At 43.4% G+C, this 17,945-nt stretch overlaps 1 protein-coding gene across 5 annotated transcripts; it reads left to right on the top strand.

The window, feature by feature from the left end:
* Positions 1 to 3,881: 3,881 nt before the first annotated feature.
* On the top strand, positions 3,882 to 17,639 carry MYOT (myotilin). Of its 5 annotated transcripts, none has more exons than XR_014269653.1 (10): positions 3,882 to 4,060; positions 5,824 to 6,426; positions 8,557 to 8,707; positions 11,135 to 11,236; positions 13,277 to 13,326; positions 13,894 to 14,026; positions 15,155 to 15,362; positions 15,826 to 15,965; positions 16,495 to 16,628; positions 17,043 to 17,182. XR_014269653.1 is itself a non-coding variant. In XM_082489786.1 (10 exons), the coding sequence occupies exons 2-10, from the start codon at positions 5,990 to 5,992 to the stop codon at positions 17,213 to 17,215; spliced, it is 1,554 nt and encodes a 517-aa protein (XP_082345912.1). In that variant the 5' UTR covers positions 3,893 to 4,060; positions 5,824 to 5,989; the 3' UTR covers positions 17,216 to 17,639. The 5 variants fall into 5 exon arrangements, 4 of the variants coding, with proteins under 4 accessions (XP_082345912.1, XP_082345914.1, XP_082345915.1 ...); XM_082489786.1 differs by having other exon boundaries at positions 3,893 to 4,060; positions 15,826 to 15,991; positions 17,043 to 17,639; XM_082489788.1 differs by lacking the exon at positions 5,824 to 6,426 and having other exon boundaries at positions 3,902 to 4,060; positions 15,826 to 15,991; positions 17,043 to 17,639.
* Positions 17,640 to 17,945: the final 306 nt, after the last annotated feature.

The following is a 17,945-nucleotide window of genomic DNA, read 5'->3' on the forward strand; positions in this document are numbered from 1 at the left end:
GACACTCCTTGCCCAGGAGGTGGAGATTTTCTCCCAAGAATAAAGCGTTCCCTATTAAAATGAGACTCCATCCAATTTCCGCCCCAAATGCAGTTCTCGGGTAACTTTGTACTTATTGCATTATTCGTTATTCAGTTTAATTGTTCCAGAGAAACAAAACAACTTACAACACACATCTTAGCGATTCCATCCCAGATTTTTGTAGTGTTTCTCAGGTGTTTATAGGCATAACAAAGGCTTCAAAAGGTGACAGTTAAAAGGTCCAAGCCCAGCTCTACAGAGGAGCTTCCCCAGTCCTGTTTGTGAAGGGGAGAGCTACGAGGCAGACGTGTGCCTCCTCCCTCAGCCGAATGCCAGCGCTGCATTGCAGTGATACTGTTACATCGTGTGTAAATGGCTGTCCGTGACAGAAAGCATCCTCTGTGTTATAGATTATTTTTGGATGTACTCAGCCAATTTAACTAAACTGGTTATTTTAACAATTCTGAACATCCTCCTCCAAATTCACTACAGGAGAGATCATATTTCAGTATAGATTTCTCCGTGCACCAGAATTCTTCTAATAAATCACTGAGTAAAAATGGGTTTGCTCCAATAACCTGCAGTTCGCCAAGAAGAGGCACTCAGTTTAGATTCAAGCTCTTCCACGAAATCCAGGGGTTGCTCCTGGGAAATCAGCTGGGACTCTAGGCAGAGCCTGCTGCAGAATCAAAACCCTGGGTGAAGCTAACTCGTACGGACTTTAGGAGACTGCAGCATGGCAAAGCTGTGGAGGGTTTGCTTGCAGCCTGCAACAAAGCTGTGCGTGTGCTGTTGCTGTCCCCAAACACCACAAGCCAAACATGTGAACGCAGCACCGCATTGAACTCATGCTCAGCTACCCCAGGTCCAAACACCTAGAGATAAGATTGTTTGCTTCGGACAATCTAATGCAGACCAACATTGTGTCGCTTGTAATCTTTACCTGATGACTGTTTTAAACAGGGGCAGACTGTTAATGGTCTGCCAAGCAAAACCAAAACCTTTCATAAAATGTCTGGCATAATTACCTCTTGGAGGGAATGGGGGCAGTAGGAGACATTTGCTATCCTTTTAGAACAGGACCAGTTTTTCCATCCTCTCCAAATCTCTAAAGGCAGCAGGACGCCTGTATGTTGGCATTTCTACCAATCAACCCGTGGGAAAGCTTTAGATGATACTTGCTGCTTAGGATGACTGCTTGTAAAGTTTATTGCTTGCAGCAGTACCAGTGAGCTGCGGTTGCATTTTTATTTTTGAAGTTCTGGTTAGTTTGAAATGCAGTACCTGATGTCCTGCATGACGGGATATAACGTACCACCAAAATCAGCTACATAATAGCTTTTAAAAATTTGGGTTATATAAAACATTAACTAGTGTATAGAGCTGCAGGATGCTTTTGACTGACAGCAATGTTGAACCAGATTTTGGAAGGCATTTACACATCTTAAGATGCAGAGAGAAAACTTAAAATTTCTAGATATACCTATCTAGGAGCATTTAAATATCTTTACAGCCCACAGTCTTATTGCCATGTGCTTTGAAACATTATTATGAACTGGACTCAACATTGTAAATTTTCCTGTTACCTCAGACTTAGCAATCATCTCTCATGACTGGCTGTACAATAACTGTCTTGTTAGACCGATTTAGCCATATAACTCTCTCATGTAGCATATGTGGTTGCAACTGTATTACTGAAGACCAAAAGAAATACCAACAAAACCAGTGATGACAGAAAAAAGCTATTACTGGGAACAACTATAAAAATGAATGAAGTCCTTGTACTCATACTTCTCCAAATTATTGCTTAGCAACAGCCACTCTACAAAAGCTAGAAAATGCAATTCTAGAAGACTGCCACTACCAGCTACTCCTTTCTGAGCCCCCTATATCCGCAGCTTACAGCGTCCTTCTCAACAGCCTTAAAGAAGCAGAACAAAATCTATACTGATTATTAACTTCGTTAAAAGAACTTAATCCAAGCAGAAGAAGAGGCTTCAGGCAGTAAGTACACTGCCAGGTCTTTTAGGCAGCTTTTAAGATTCCTTAATAAATAAACAAATGGTTCTTTACTTTTTTCTAGACATTTGTTGCCATATGACTCAAGCAACTAGGAGAACCTGATCGGATGCAATGTGTCACCATTCATAGAAAGTAAACAAGCAGTACAGGAAAGCTGGTCTCTAACACCTCGCAGTGCTGGTCAGAGTACTGTTAAGTTACCCTAGCACAGGCTATGAGATTTATTCCTCTGCCTTTATCAGTTCAGTTTCTAGTTCTTTCAATTTTTTTCCTACCTTCTGGATCTCACGGTTTTTGGTTCCTTCTCTTTCGCACAAGTCGTCCTGGTTGTGTCCAGCCTTTTAAGTGCATAAAGCTGTCCTTAAATTGATGCCTTGCAGCCAACTTCAGTTCTGAAACAAGCACGCTGCACACTCACTGCAGTCGATGGAGAGGGAGAGAGCCTGTCTGAGCACAGAGTCTGACCTTTAACATGTTCACAGCTTCCTACAGGGCAAACGATCACGCTACAGTTACCTTTTTTTTCAGTACTCAACTCTCTCTGTCGGAGAGAGTTGATTTTTACTTTTTACTTAAAAAGCAAATAACCTCTCCAACAACCAAGGACACATTTCCTCCCTTAATCACTTTCATCAGGAGGAATTTAAATAAATTAGCACTCAATTAACACCTGCTATATAGATTTAGTTCACAAACGGTGGGGTGATGTTTAAATACAAACACTAAAAATTAGGATTAATTCTTGAAGATTGCTGTGCCGAAAGACTCATCTGTGCAGTGAAGGGAGAGAAGAGGTAACTGCAAGACTGAGTATGGAGCTGTGGTACTTACAGGGTTGGGGTTTTTTTAAGTAATAGCGTGTATGTTAGGCAAGAGTTGCCAAAGTATAATTAAGATACTTAAAACACTATTAATTTAAGATGTAATTAAGCATTGAAGCCTTTGATTAAAGGGATACCAATCACCTAATCTAATGCCAGCAGATTAGGTTGCTGTTCTGGTGAAAATACCACAGTTGCATCTTTTAATCCAAGTAAATATCTATAATAATGCATGCAAACAGCAAAATATCAATTGATGTTTTACCACCAAGTATATTCTATTTGCACTATTGAGTCTATAAGTCTTCAGACATACGCAGGAGCAACGCCACTGCTCTTGATGAAGGTCTGTACTAGAGCGAAGATGCAGATGGCACCAGGGATGAGGGCATAACGGCCCAAGTACCAACAGCAGCCCTGGTTACGTGTGCTGCTGGATAATTATTTAAACAACATTTAAGTCTCACTTTCAAGTATCTGCCTTTAAGTGCACTGCCTTAAAAGCAGTAACAGAGTGCTATCGCTACAGAAGCAATTAGCTACAGCCAATTAGTAAATGAACTAAAATAGGAATTTCACTGAGATAACGAAATGGGATGTAGGGACATTCAAGCCCATTGCAGCAATCCTTCCTCGCTGCTCCCTGACGACTGTTATGGGCCAAAAAAACTGCTTTTCTGTTCGATAGCCATGGACTCTTCAGTTCTTGCCCTTCTCCGCTAAACACTGGGATGTACCGGGAGCAGGGGAGGCGAGCGACAGCGCTGAGCCTCGGCGTTTCATCGCGGGGCGGGGAGAGCCGGGGCCGGGGCCGACAGCCCCCTGCCCGCCGGGGACGGAGCCGGGGATGGAGCCGGCCGGGGCAGCGGCTCGGGGAAGCCGCGGAGCCCCGGCTGCCGGCGGGGTAAGCCCCGGCCCAGGCGGGTGATTTACTGACCACGGGCACCTGCCCAAAACCGGGGCTCCGGCCCTTAAATGCAGTGTCCCCGGCGGGACGGGGCTGGTGGAGACTCTTATTGTGACAGCGGTGCGGGCAGGAGGACAGGCAGGTCCCGCCGTGTCATCTGCTGGCAGCACATTAAAGCCTCTGGTCTTATAACGCCACGCAGAGGGCTACTATGACAGTCCGGGTCAGTGAATGACGGTCCCTTCCCAAAATACGGGTTAAAGCCCAGGTGACAACTTCTAGCCCGTAGGTAAGGTGCTGCGTCTGGGTTGTTTTGGTGGTGGTTTTTTTTTTTTTTTTCCACGTCGCTTTTGACTTCGAAGCTGGTTCGGGGGCGGGCATGAGAAATTGCAGCGCGCTGGGGAGCGCGGAGATGGAAAAGTGCCTTTAAGGTGCGGTGGTGTCAAAGGTAATGTGGGAGGCAACAAAGGGGAAGGAAAAAAAAAGGAGTTTTTCTTTTTTTTTTTTAGAAAGCCAAGTGTTTCTATTATTACTTTTTTTTTTTTTCTTGTAAGGTCAAATTCTCTTTAGACATTATTTTCTCCCACCCAAATCAAGGTAGAATGATTTGAGGAAAATGTAACTTAGCCATTGGTGTGACAAATGAATCTGTGCACTGTATCTTGTTTAAGCACAGTATACTAGAAAACAAAGTAAACGCTGTTTTCTGTACGTAGCCCGTAGATAAAACAAATGAACCTGTACACAGGCAACAATATAAAAATGGTATAAAAACAAGATTCAATGAGTTTTCTGCACCAGTGAATGAGAACATAGTGTGGACAGGCTACAAATATTTGAGCCAGCTTCAAATTCCAAGAGCATGACAAGGGGAAAATTGGGGAATTTCTACTAGAAAACCTCTGTTTATACACAATTAATTTACAACTAATATTGATAATTACCTTTAGGAAATGAAAGCTTTGAATCTTTAAAACGAGAGCGATGTCTTCAGTTGATCTCCCCCCACGGGAATTTACGACCTCGTGGAGCCCTTCTTCAGGCTCTCTGATGAGAGGAATACAATATACTGTGTATATATAGCAGCAAAACAGCTGATCTCAGTGGGGCAAGATTACAATTTTTTCCAGCACATGTAACTGTGTGGATTTATATTCTCATTTTTTATTAGTAGCTTTACATTTATTTTGGGGGGTTATTCATTTATCCTGGAGCCGACGCTGTTTGTCAGTTTTAACAAACTTGCTCAGTTTGCTGTAATTAAACTTTCCCCTTTTATAAATTGATGGAAAGCCCTGGCTTAAATATCAAGGACCCGCAAAGTAAATGCAGGACCTCTGAGCAGCTCAGCTTGCCCTACTTTATCCTGCCGCTATGTCATTCAGGGAATTATTAGCCCTAACAGCAAATCACGAGAAATCACTTCAGACGGAGAAGCATAGTCCTTGGCATTCCAATCCCAAATCTCAATTGGATATAAAAAGCTCTGAATTCAAAAACAATAGAGAAGAAATCAGGATACTTTGTTTCAAAGATTTAGTTTTAGGCTTAAAAGAAAGTGGAATCTGTTTCACACTTCCCTATGGTGTAAGGAATTTCTCGGCACAAATAGCCAATTCTCTGAGTAATAGTATATTTAGTATTCTGACAGGGCACAAAATTGCAGGATTCAGAGCTCTTTCATTAAGATGATATGTGGCAAATTACCTTGTTTAGAGTAGTATCTACAGTTATCTGTAGACTTATGCAGGTGGTGGGTCGTATCAATAAAACAATTGTTATTTCTTTTAGAAGGTAGTTGGCTCTTGCAGATAAGATAGCCATGGTGAGCACTGCACCTGAGTCGAACATTGTGCGTGACTTGTTATTGTAATCCAAAATATTCACACGGTTCTGGAATAGTTCTAATCCATCCTCAATCTCTTTATTTTAAGCTCAAGCTTTAATTGTCATTTGCCTGAACTTCATACTCTTTGGATTGTTCACAAGACAGTATTTTTGTGATTCAAATGGTGATGTGCAATTTTTTTTATCTATATTGTCTTCCTTAAGGGAAAATCCACACCAAGAAAGCCTCTATTCTGCAAGGCAAGGGTTCCATTCTATCCAGGAGCCCAGCCAGGAAAGCTTTTGTGGCCTACCACCTAGTTTTTACCAGTCACCTATCCAAAGCCAGTTATCACCAACAAACACCCAGGACAGCCGTGAAACCTCTCCTATGAGTGTCCCTAATCTCCCATCCGTTTCCTCTATGTGCCAACCAACCATGTTTAACTACGAGCGTCCAAAACACTTTATCCAGTCTAAGAATGTGTGTCAAGGGCAACAGCAGCCTCCAGGACCTGCAGCCTCTACAGAGTCAAGCAGACAAATCAAACAGTCCTCCATCCTAATACAGCCTCGTAACCCAAGTGGGCAGAAATTCTCTTCCTCGTCATCGCTGAGCTCTTCAATCACGCTCTCCTCGCCTTCCTGTAGTGCCCCTAAGGAATCCACATATCCCGTCACGCCTGCATCTGCTCAGTCTCCTGCTAGCTCATCATCTGGGCAACGGCTTATATCCATGCCTAACCAACCCCCCGCAGCATTCCTGTGCTCAGTGCTACCCTCGCAGCCCGACTATAACAGCCAAACTCCTTCTCCTATGGAACCTCAGTAAGTATATACAGGCTTCTAACCTCCCCTTGCTTTCCTTTGGCCTGGCCTCTCCTGTGCACTCACCATCCCAACTCCAACCGTCCGGTGAAACACCAGCTCGGGCGAAGCCAATGGTACAAATCCCATTGACTTCCGATGTTCGAGGCAGGACTCTGCATGAACCGGGTTAGGAGGCTGAGCACTTGCCCTTGGTGTCTGTGTGGGAGAGAGGGGTATCCACCAGGAATTAAACCACACAGTAGTCACGTCATGGGCTGCTGTGCATGTTTTCTGCAGTCAGTTTGAACAGATTAGTTTGATTTGATGGAAATACCTTATTTAGGGGTATTCAGAACAGAAGATGGACACCCATCTCAAGTGGATTTTTCTCAACAAATATGGCTTATGAACTGGGAGGCAGGGGGGATGGCAGTAGCATTTCCCACATATAAACAACTTCAAGATTCCTAGTAAGTCTCTGCAGTATTTTCAGGTTCATGATGGGAATCTACGCTCACCTATAATAATACAGTTTTCATTAATCATACATGCTAACAGAAAGGAAGCCACTTGAAAATTTTACCCCTTCAGACCAAAGACTAAATTCTTTCCTGAATATGTATTATATCATTTTGCCTTTGGGCGGCAATCCAAATATCTCCCAAGGTCAGCGAGATCTCAAAGGGAGCTGGGTCTTGCCTTCTCACCAACTTGTATTCCTGCCAATATTAGCTGGAGGTCCTGGGGGAAAGTCAGCGTAGAATATGGAACACTCAACCGAGGATGATGGAAAGGTGATAGGGGCAGGAGGGGGGTCCTGCTGGCTTGGATATAAATTCAGGTTTAAGCGTCAGTTTGTATTCAGGAAATCTGAATGTTTCTGGAGTTGTTTTTGGTTGTTTTTTTTTTTTAATCACAGCACTGTGGGAAGCAGGAAGGTAAGACGGAGCGGGCTAGCTGGGGCACTCAGGAGTGTTTCTTAAAAGTACTGCCGGAGTGTGTATGGGTTAGGTACGCAACTGCAGTAACCACTGGGGTTTGTGTGTGTACAGTGGGGTTGTGGGGTTGTATGTTTTCACAGCAAAGGGCTTTGGTGCCTCACTATGCTTTTCATAGAAGCTGTTCTTAAACGCAACTTCCTGTGAGTTGAGGAATTATTTTCCTAATCATGCTACAAATGGGCAAATGGGGACATGAGACACATTAATCTGTTGGGCAAATTATTAAGTCCAAGAAGTGCTGGGAATACATACCAGAACTATAGCCCTTCTACCCTATTCTAATCAGTGGAACAAATTCCCAAGCAACAGGAGGAGGATTTTGAACAGAAATAATTGCTGAACACAGCTGCAGCATATGAGACCCTGCTGCAAGTAACGGACCAGGTTAGATCCTGTCAGCACAGAGTGCTGTGACCTCTAGGACACCTTTGCAACCCATTTTAAGGGATGCTCCTCTTTTCCTAACACCTTTCAGAATCAAGTCTGCTATCTAACTCCAAGACTTGATTGCATCTCTTGACTATGGATTACAGGATCAGGCTATGTGGGGGGTTGCAGCAAGGGCTCCTAAAGACCCAGCCCAGCTTGGGGTGAGATTGGCTATTTAACATCTGAACAGAAATGCTGTATGAAGTAACTTTCTGGGGTCAGGAAGAGGAGGACAACTAATAAGCTATTTGTTCATACCTAATCAACTACTTTGTGGCCTTGCTGTGGATTTGCAGCACCCAGGGCCTTTTTAACAAGTGCAGATGTAGTGTTATGCAGTTTTTGAGGGAGAACTTGCTCCTGGACACACTCATATTGCTCAGTGGAGCTAGGGGCTCCCTCAAAACACTCTAGCACACACCTGAGTCAGGGCATGGGCCACTGCAGGACGTAGGGATGCTGAGCAGTGACACAGCAAACCGCTGCGAGTGTTGCTGGAGGACACTCAATGGCTTAGCTAGACCATGATGCTTCCCCTTAAGTTTTTGATACTCAACTAGGCAAGCTAGCCTATCTATCTCCCAAATGCTTTACGGGTTCGTTTGAACCATGGTTTTTAGGTAGCAGGTTTGCATTTTTGGGTGTATTCTGTGAAGCTGTAGCAAACAGTCAAGCAGGCCTACAGGAATAATTTTGTTTTCTCTTCCTGCATGAGTAGTTACTCACAACCAATGTATAACAAACAAGCTAGTATCAACTCTATGCAGAAGGCATCAGACCACGAAATTCGAGGAACAAAAGAGGCCCTCATTCAGGACTTGGAAAAGAAACTCCGATGCAAAGACAACCTTCTCCAGAATGGCAACCAGGTAAGGGAAACCTGCTGATTAAAGAACCAGTTTGCTCTGACTCTCAGTAGTGCAAGCAGAGATGTAGAGACTAGTTCTAGTGCCCCAGAGGCTGGAGCCTCCAAACTGAGCTGAAAGCAGAAGGATGTGCAGGAGCAACACTGCCCAAACACCTTTACTCAACAGATCACAGCAAGAGTTCTTTGAGCCACTTATGACCAGAATATTCTTTCAATGTGAGGTGGCTGAATTTTTTCATTAGAAATGTAAAAAAAAAAAAAAAAAAAAAAAAAAACCAAACAAAAAACCCCTCTTCCAGCAGTGACCATTTTTAATCATGGCTCAGGGCTGGTGTAAAAGGCGTGATTCTGAAAGATTTACATCCAACCTCTTTGTTTCCCAACACCCTCTTCACAGTTATTTTTGCTATTAGAATGCAAATAGCTGTAATGGTGGGCCAGGTTCAGCTGAGCCCTGAGAAAGCCCTTCCCAGTAGAGGAGCAGCACATAGCTAGTGCATGATGAAAGCTGGCCTGAATGTGTACCAATAGAGATGGTTGCTGTAAGTCTGTCTGTAGGCATCTACTGTGGCAACTGAATATCGGCATCTCCTGTGACTTCAGTAAAGGATGCGTTGACTTCTGAAAGCCATCTGATACAGCAAGATGGCTTTGAGCTGCTCTTGCCTTTCCCTCTTATCTACCTTCTTGGCTAGCACACACCATTCAAGCTGTCTTTGAATTTGCACAATCAAATTAATAAGGCTAGGGTCAGGAGGAAGGTACATGTTTAGAGCTGTGGCACAAACTTGAACTCTCTGCTGGGGATCCTGTTGAACATCACATTCACAGACAACTAGAAACCCAAGGAGAATTCCTCAATTCTCCAGACACCATTTCACCGTGGCTTTCAATGCTGGGGTTAAAAGACCACCCTATGTGGTAGACCTCTTTGATTTCTTTTTATATGAACAACAAGTCAAAAAAATTACATGAGCTTTTATCATAAAGTCTGTCTCCTATAAGAAGGTCTCTCAGTCTCAGTACTTACTTACTTATTGTGCAAAGAGACAAAATGCAGTCTCCTTTATCAAGAAATCCAAATCTGGGAGAAAAAATTGCTTACCATTAGGGAAGCGCATTACAGCAAGCTAGAGCGAGCAGATCTCTCATGTGGGAACCTTCCTGCTGGCTGGAGACAGACTGGTAAAAACCCAATGTTTATAGTTTCCATCTTCTTCCCCCTGAAGTAGAAAAGAGTTTCTCCATTATCATCAGTGGGAACAGGTTTGTGCAATATATATAATTTTAAATATTGAAGGAAAAAAAAATGTATCGGGTAAAATCCGACTTAATGTGTCCCTAACAGGAATGTTCTATCTGCTGTAAGAAAGCCTGCCATTGCAAGCCAGCTTTTCTTTCCATAGGAAGCCAGACTAAAAATAAGGCTTATGCAATCACCGCTCTGTGTTCTCCTCCCCTTGTCCTCCAATGTCTGAACCAACTGGCCAATCTCAGCCACACTTGATACAGCTGTAACGACCTCAAGGATATTAAGCTCTCATAGGTTTTGCAAAAGGTCTCTCTCGCTCTCTTCTAAAGAAAAGTCCCACAAGAGTCCCCAAACCTTTACCTTACCCAAGAGCAGCCACATACATGTCCTGTACACACCAGAAATTCAGCCAGAGCTGGTCCTCACGTCACAAAATCCAAATGCAAGGTAAACTTTGTCGGAAGCGAAGTGTCAGGTCTTCTGGTGCTTAGGGGCCTAATGTACTCTTCTAAAGTAACACAACCGACAGAACTTGAATTCAACTCTTCTCATATTTATCCCTGTGTGCTGCACCCATGTTGTAGGAACTTACTGTTACATGACTGAAACGCATTCTCCTCTCGAGACAGCACACAGCATTTCATAAGACAGCTGTTGCGCTGGCATAAACCTCCCTTGTGTTTTCAGGGGTAGCGGTGCTCCTCCCTGGCTGCGTCTGCTTCTGGTGTGGCTCTTGCTTTTTTGGGAGTAGGGGACGCTAGCATCCATCATGCCTCTAGCTCCTGAAGTAAAGCCACAGCTGAATGACTTGGGAAGTTTTCCCGGTGCTAACAGAAAGGTACCCTGGGACTTACTCTGGCTTCTGAGATAATGCCATCAGTTACCCATAAATAATCCCAGTGGAGAAAGAGGAGGAGTGCAAGGCCACAGATGGCATTAGAGAGGCTTTGATGAACAGGCAGTTTAATCTTTTATGCATTTCAGTGCTGTATATATTGAGGCTGACTTCAGTAGTCATCACAGACTGCAAACCCTCTGAACAGACGTGGTGTTTCTATTCAGCGGCCGCTTTCATTGACAACACCCTGAATTTGTGGCATATTAATGTGCTCTTACAAGCTGATCTGAAATAGTAAATGGACTTCTGACTAGAATTCCTCTCTGCTCTGCTTTAAGCGATTAACTTATGAAGAAAGAATGGCTCGCAGGCTTCTTGGACCAGTGAATGCTGCATCTGTGTTGGAAACACAAAGTGAGGACAACATGCAGAACGCACAGGTAAATGGGGGGACACACACCTGTCTCTAGATCAATGATTTCCTAGTGTCTGTGCTGTGACCTGCTTGTACCTGAATACAGCAGAGAGATGGGGCTTATTTGGTACCAGTGCAGGAGAGGGGAGGGAAGGGGAGAGCTCTCACTGGCAGAACTCTGTATAGTAGGGATTTTGGGGGGGACTGGGGGGGTGGCAGAGGGGGGGAATTTAAGCACCATCCCCTTGCTGGGCCTGATCTGTAGGAATGACGTCTCCAGGGAGGAATTACAACAGCTGCTGCACAGCACGTTACACCCTGCCTCTGACAGGCAGGGAGCAGCGCAGTGAGGGATACAGGTACCCACTCTCCAACAGCCTGAGTTCAGACTTGGCCAGGACAGCAAGATTTACACCTGTCACTGTTTGGAATAAGTGACATTGACTACAAGAGGTCAGGGCCTCGGGGTGGGATCAGCTGGGTTTTTGCCCTTCCAGGGTCCTGCAATCATTAACAGAAGGCAAAGCAGTTATTTTAGCAGCCCACATACTGATAGACAAGCATCTATTACTACTGGCATTTTCAAAAGCATTTTAGTTGGAGACTTGCATCATTCGTTGGTTATTTAGGACAGTTAAAAGCTCTCTTGGCACTTCTGTGATCAAAGTTAGTGGAAATGTCTGTGATGTGGCACTGGGTACCCATGCAGCCAAAGAAAACATCCCTCCTGCTGCATGCACGCAGAGATCCAGCAGGCTGGCGCACACCTTCCCAAGTGCAGTTAGCAAAGCTCTTTGCAAAGGACCCTTAAGATCACAGCAAGGGAGGAATACGCAAATTAGAGCTATTTCTCCCCAACAATCACCTGACAACAGCAGGCAAGAAAGGAACATTATGGATGTCAGAGAGCAGGGGAAGCCTCATCTTTTGTAGAGAAGGAGGAAACACGCAGTCAAAACAGGATGACTGACAACTTTTCAGGCTGTGTGAAATGCTGCATAAAAAGGAGTACTGGAAGGAGAGGTTGGTTTCTGTTTGGGAGATCTTATTCCCATTGTTCCATCTTATTTTTAAATATTGTAGTCACTGATTCATTCAGCCTCCTGATTCCTCAGGAACTTAACTATACAGTCAGTCCATATAATAGAGCATTAGAATTATTAGCAACTTCATCACTACAGCGTCATTTCACAAGACAAGTATTAATTGTACAGAACTTGTGAAAATGAGCAGATACAAGCAATTGCCTCTTGGATTCAGCATTGAGCTCAGTCCAGCAAAACCCTCATTCATGTAATGCTTCCCCTGAACTGAAGACTGCTTCTGTGCTTGAAGTTTAAACCCAGGGTTAAATGTGCCACAGGACTGGGCTACAGAGCACAGAACCAAGCATCGTAATGGCTCAACGCAAACACCCCAGAAATTTCCATGCAGTGTTTCCTCTATCTGACTCCATTGCTAAAATGAGTCACTGGTAATAAACTCTGCTTGCATTTTCCAAACTTCCAAGTTCCTAGCAGGCATCAATCCTGGGTAGTTTAGCAGATTTACTCATGTGATTGTGGAGCTGTCAGCCAGCTTAGTTGGTGCTGTGATCTAGAAAGAAAAATATTTTCCAGCTCAGCATGTGTCCATTGCTATTGGTACCATATTTAAGTGGGCACAATACAGTGTTCTTGCCAGCGATTCCACTTCTATTCCTGCTATAGGGAAGGACACTCCGTACTTAGCTCTCGTTTTAGATACTGCCAGTAGTACTACTCCCCTCTAACAAAGGTTATTGGCTGGCCAAAAGCCTTGTGTGCCAAACTGCTGCACCTATCACCTGTGCAAAGTGATGAGAAGTTGTGCCACTCTATTAATAGTAGTTGTTACTGTCACGGCAAAGCCTAGGGTGAAAACAGAGCTTATTAGCTCCTGATGCAAGTTCCTTACCTCCTGTCCCAATGATTTCTGAAGTATTCAGTTTGCTTTTAAGAAGCAGTCAGTATATGAACTTAGAATGGCTTCTCGTTCCGTTTATAGATAAAGCTTTCTAAGTTAACTCACCTCTCCTCTTTCTCAGCACCAGAATGCAGAAAACATCAGGCTGCAGGTTCCTACAACGCACGTGAGGTAATGCATAAACTTGTGCTGTGCTATTCTTCAGGACCCTATTTCAAGTGTTTCTAGACAATGTTAATTTTACTTCACTACTTATTGCTTTCCTCAAGTAGTAATTACTCAATTCATTCACTTCAACTAAAACATTACCATTTGAGGATGGCTGATGATGCCTATGGTCTTAATCCAGCCAATTCTAAGCATAACACTAGAGGTTTAAAGACCCCACGTACCTAGGGCAAACATGCTTCATATTCTAGAAGATTAATCTCTAGTCAAAGCAAGGTCCACAGTGTAAAAAACATAGCATGATGAAACACAGCCTGCGTTGCTTTTGTAAATTCTTTTGGGTATTAGGCCAAAGATGAGGATTTCCTATGCTATGCTTCTGTGTAGAATTGAACAACTTGAGCAAGAGAAGTGGTTGATCAAAACCCATGCCTTGTAGCTGAAAAACAAGCCAGAACTGTAGTACTGGACTCCTACACATGTTGAGGGACTCTAGCTGCAATCAGTGCTTCAATGTAATTTGTGCTATGGTAACTTTTACACAATTAACTGTTTCTGTCCACTTTTTAGGAGCAGACCGTCCTCAAGAGGAGATGAACGTGGACATGATTCAATCCAGGAAAAGTTTTTTCAGCCACGTTTTACACAAGTGCCTGAAGATGTAATTATTGAGGAGGGGCGATTCTGCAGACTTGACTTCAAAGTAAGACCAGCCTTTCACTTTCAGTTCCGTTAGCTCTGTGGGGTGGGTGGCATGAAGAGAGGTTTCTGAGCTGCGGCGCCTTTGCACTTTAATAAGCCAGAGCACTACCGGCAAATGGCGAAGGGTCTCTCCAGGCAATGTAAACCAAGAAATAGGAGATTGCTAAATATTTCAGCATTTTCCCTTGGAAAATATAAATGGAATTAGCTGCATAAGAATGTGGTTAAATAGTAGTAAATATGGACCACCACAGAACACTTTCTAGACCTCATTGGGAAGAATGAAAATTAAGGCCATGCTGAAAGAAAGCATTTGGGGAGGGAACTTTGTGCTTTGCACTGGGACTCCACTGACTTCAATGGACACATACTGGACACACATCCAGCAAGGCCTGTTTACGACTATCCTGCCTTTAACGAGTCTTCTCCGAGGTAACTGTGCCCTTGCTGGAGCAGATAATCTGGCAAGGAAACGCCCTAATTACAAACAAACAAAATGCCAGCATAGCCTGAAACTGCACAGCAATTGTAGGAACCCCAGGGTAAGAAAGAACCTTGGTCTTCCACACACGCAACTTCACTGCCAAGGGTGTTTGCTGATTGTGGCTTGGCTTGGTTTTTCCTAATCACTTCCAATCTCTTTCCTTAAGTAAACTCTTGCCAGACTTAGGTGTGACCTTTCACCATTTTGCTGCAAATTGCTTAACTTCTGAATGTCATGGACAACCTGGAACACGTCTGCAGGACAGTTCATGTACATTATCAAAACAATCTGGATGTCAGCACTGCTGATGGTGCTAACTGTGAGATTAAAAGGGCGAGTTCCCTACTCTGTGAACCCAAAATAACTATCTTTGGGCTAATCCAAACTACCTTACAAGATGGGAACAACAGGGGGTTGCAGGAACAGCACCTACTGTCTTGTAGCTAAAGCTCATCTTTCCATGGCACTTCACAAGCCTTCCTCTCTGTGCAGCACCACGTTAATATTCAAAACTAGGCAAGACTGTAAAACTTTGCAGTAGGATCATGATTTGATCATCTATTGACTTCAAACTCCCTATAGCATTGAAGGGCTTTTATTATCTTAAAGGCGTTTAATTCTTCACTGCTTTCTTCTCCTTCACAGGTTAGTGGGCTGCCAACTCCAGATGTGATGTGGTATCAGAATGGAAGGATGGTTCATCAAGATCAGTTTCATAAAATGATAGTGTCAGAAAAGGGATTCCACTCATTTATTTTTGAAGCAGTCAAATCATCTGATGCAGGGACATATGAATGTGTGGCTGTCAACCGTGCAGGAGAAGCATCTTTCGCAGTAAAAGTAGAAGTAATTGGTAAGACTGAGAGCACTGATAACTATCTGGCCACACATGGAAAATCTCAGTAATCTAATACCTTCATCCATGTGTTTGGGACATAAAACAATTAAGAAGCAGCGGCATATCTCCAGATATTCAGGCTCAAACAATAACAAACACCTTACCTTTTCCAAGACTATTTTAATACATATATCTGGGATGCCACATTTCTTCAAAGGATATTTAGAGGTAGTGACACGTCCAGAATTTGGGAGTTATTAATGTCCCAGAATTGACAACTTATGTTGATTGACTCTCGTCCTAAAGTGGATTGGGTCTACTACACTCTTATGCTCATGGGAATTGTCTGTAGGCTGAGAAGTTGCAGTAAGGAACATGTGCCCTCCTGAATTTAGCATTCAGAAATCTTAAAAAACAAGCCTGGTATTAGAGTTCAACACTTACAGTAACTCCTCCTTACTTTTCCTCTTTAATTTAGCAAAAGAACATCACACACCTCCAACTTTCATCTTCAAGCCACAAAGCAAAAAAGTTTTTGAAGGAGACACAGCCAGACTCGAATGCCAGATCTCTGCTATTCCGACACCCCGGATTTACTGGAAAAGAAACAACGAAATGGTACAATATAATACAGACCGAATAAGGTATCCTCCTACTGAGTTGGCCGTTGGTGTGTTAAAAAACAATAACCAGTATTTGTTTAGTGACATTGAAAAGCAGCAAGCTGGAAAGCTAGCTCTGCCCCTCGTTCATGAAACATGGTGAACAGGCCCACGTGTAGGACAGGTGTGATGCTCAGAGTCTTGTTTTGAGGGCACAGAGAGAAAACTGTGACCAGATGCCACTCTGAATTCTAGCAGCAGTTACAAGGCCCAAGGAGAAGCATGGCTTTAGGACTGAAACATGCAATGCATTCATCATGCTATGGAGCTACAGAAGGGCCTTGATGCCACCTGAATGGTATCATGATGTGAATCGCTGGTGGCTCATAACACAAATGCAGTGTTTATGTCTAACTAGTTTGCAGTGCCCTGCAAGAATTGTTCTAGGGCTTTCTCAGCTCCTCAGGGTGTGAACTGACTCTGATTTCAACGTCTTCTCTCCTTACCCCTCCAAGGACTTACACATAAACATCTTCATTTTTCAGCTTGTTACATGACAATACCGGAAGGATTTGCCTCCTGATTCATAATGCAAACAAGAAAGACGCTGGTTGGTATACTGTATCTGCTGTCAACGGAGCAGGTGTGGCCACATGCCATGCCAGGCTGGAGGTTGCAAGTAAGTACCACATCACAGGGCCACAACCACAACTGAAACTGCCACTGGCACCTGTCTTCAGAGCAGACCCTCAAGATTAACCTCATGAAGCTCAGGCTGCCGGGAGGATTTCTTTCCAAAGATATTGAACTAGACAAAAAGTAACTATCTTGTTTAAAAAAACTTTTTAGTTTAGTACCTAGACATTGTGGTCTGCACATCGTCTACTTCTGTTATCTGCAGCGTTTAGACTACAATTTGATTGATACCAAGAAGGAGGGTGTATATAAATCTCTGGTGTCTGAGATATAGGCTTGAGTGTTAAATTCTTCCTAAGGGTTTGCTGATTTATGTTGCAGATGAAAAGCAATCAAGTGCTCTACCAGGGGTCTTTCCACACTGAAAGAGCCTTTTTTTTTTTTCTCTCTCTTCCAGCACATGCAAACAAGCCAGTTCCAGCCCCAAAGCAGTTACGGGTTCGACCAACTTTTAGCAAGTATTTGGCACTTAATGGAAGAGGACTGGATGTGAAACAAGCTTTCTCACCAGAAGGAGAGTTTCAGCGTTTGGCTGAGCAGTCTGGACTATATGAAAGTGACGAACTTTAACTGGAAATGAAGAGGAAAACTCACACCTATAAGAGACACTTACAACATAGATGCAGTTAACTGCTGATTGCTCTAATGTTAGCAAAATACCTATCTACATATTTTTACTTTGACTCTTGCACATTCAGCTGTTCCCATCTTACCATGTTAGACTTATTTATATGGTTTGGTGACTGTAACCATTTACTGACTATTGTATTTTAACTATATAGCCTAAGAAAGGCTTAGCATTAGTTTTCACAAGTGGGGGTGGTTTTAGTTCCACCTGTGCTTGGTTACCTGCTAAAGTAGATTGGCTTGTACTGCTTCTCTAATGTCACTCCTGATAATATCAGAAGTCTGTACTGTCTGAATACTAAAATCAAATAGACTAGAGTGTTTTTATGAGAATAAATTAGAAACAAATAAAATTTTAAATAACCAACATCAGCTGTGACTCTTCTGTGATCTGTTAAAACCAGCTGCAGCCTGGCCAAGATGGATTCCTACCCTACTTAGTCTGCCACTGGTCCCCTCCCCTGTCTGCTCCCCCCATCATTTGTCATCTGACAGCTAGAAACTATCTAGCATAAACCAGATGCTGACGCTCCCTTAACACTAAAACAGGACAGTGAGGCAACATCAATATTTTTTCTCCTTGCACACTTGACCTAAAAGCTGCCCTGTATAATCTGAAGCGTTCAGGCTACCGTGTTTCCCCTCCTTGCTCCTTTAATCAAGGAGTTGCTGT

Source organism: Vanellus vanellus, assembly GCF_965231255.1.
Source record: "Vanellus vanellus genome assembly, chromosome: 13".
NCBI lineage: Eukaryota > Metazoa > Chordata > Aves > Charadriiformes > Charadriidae > Vanellus > Vanellus vanellus.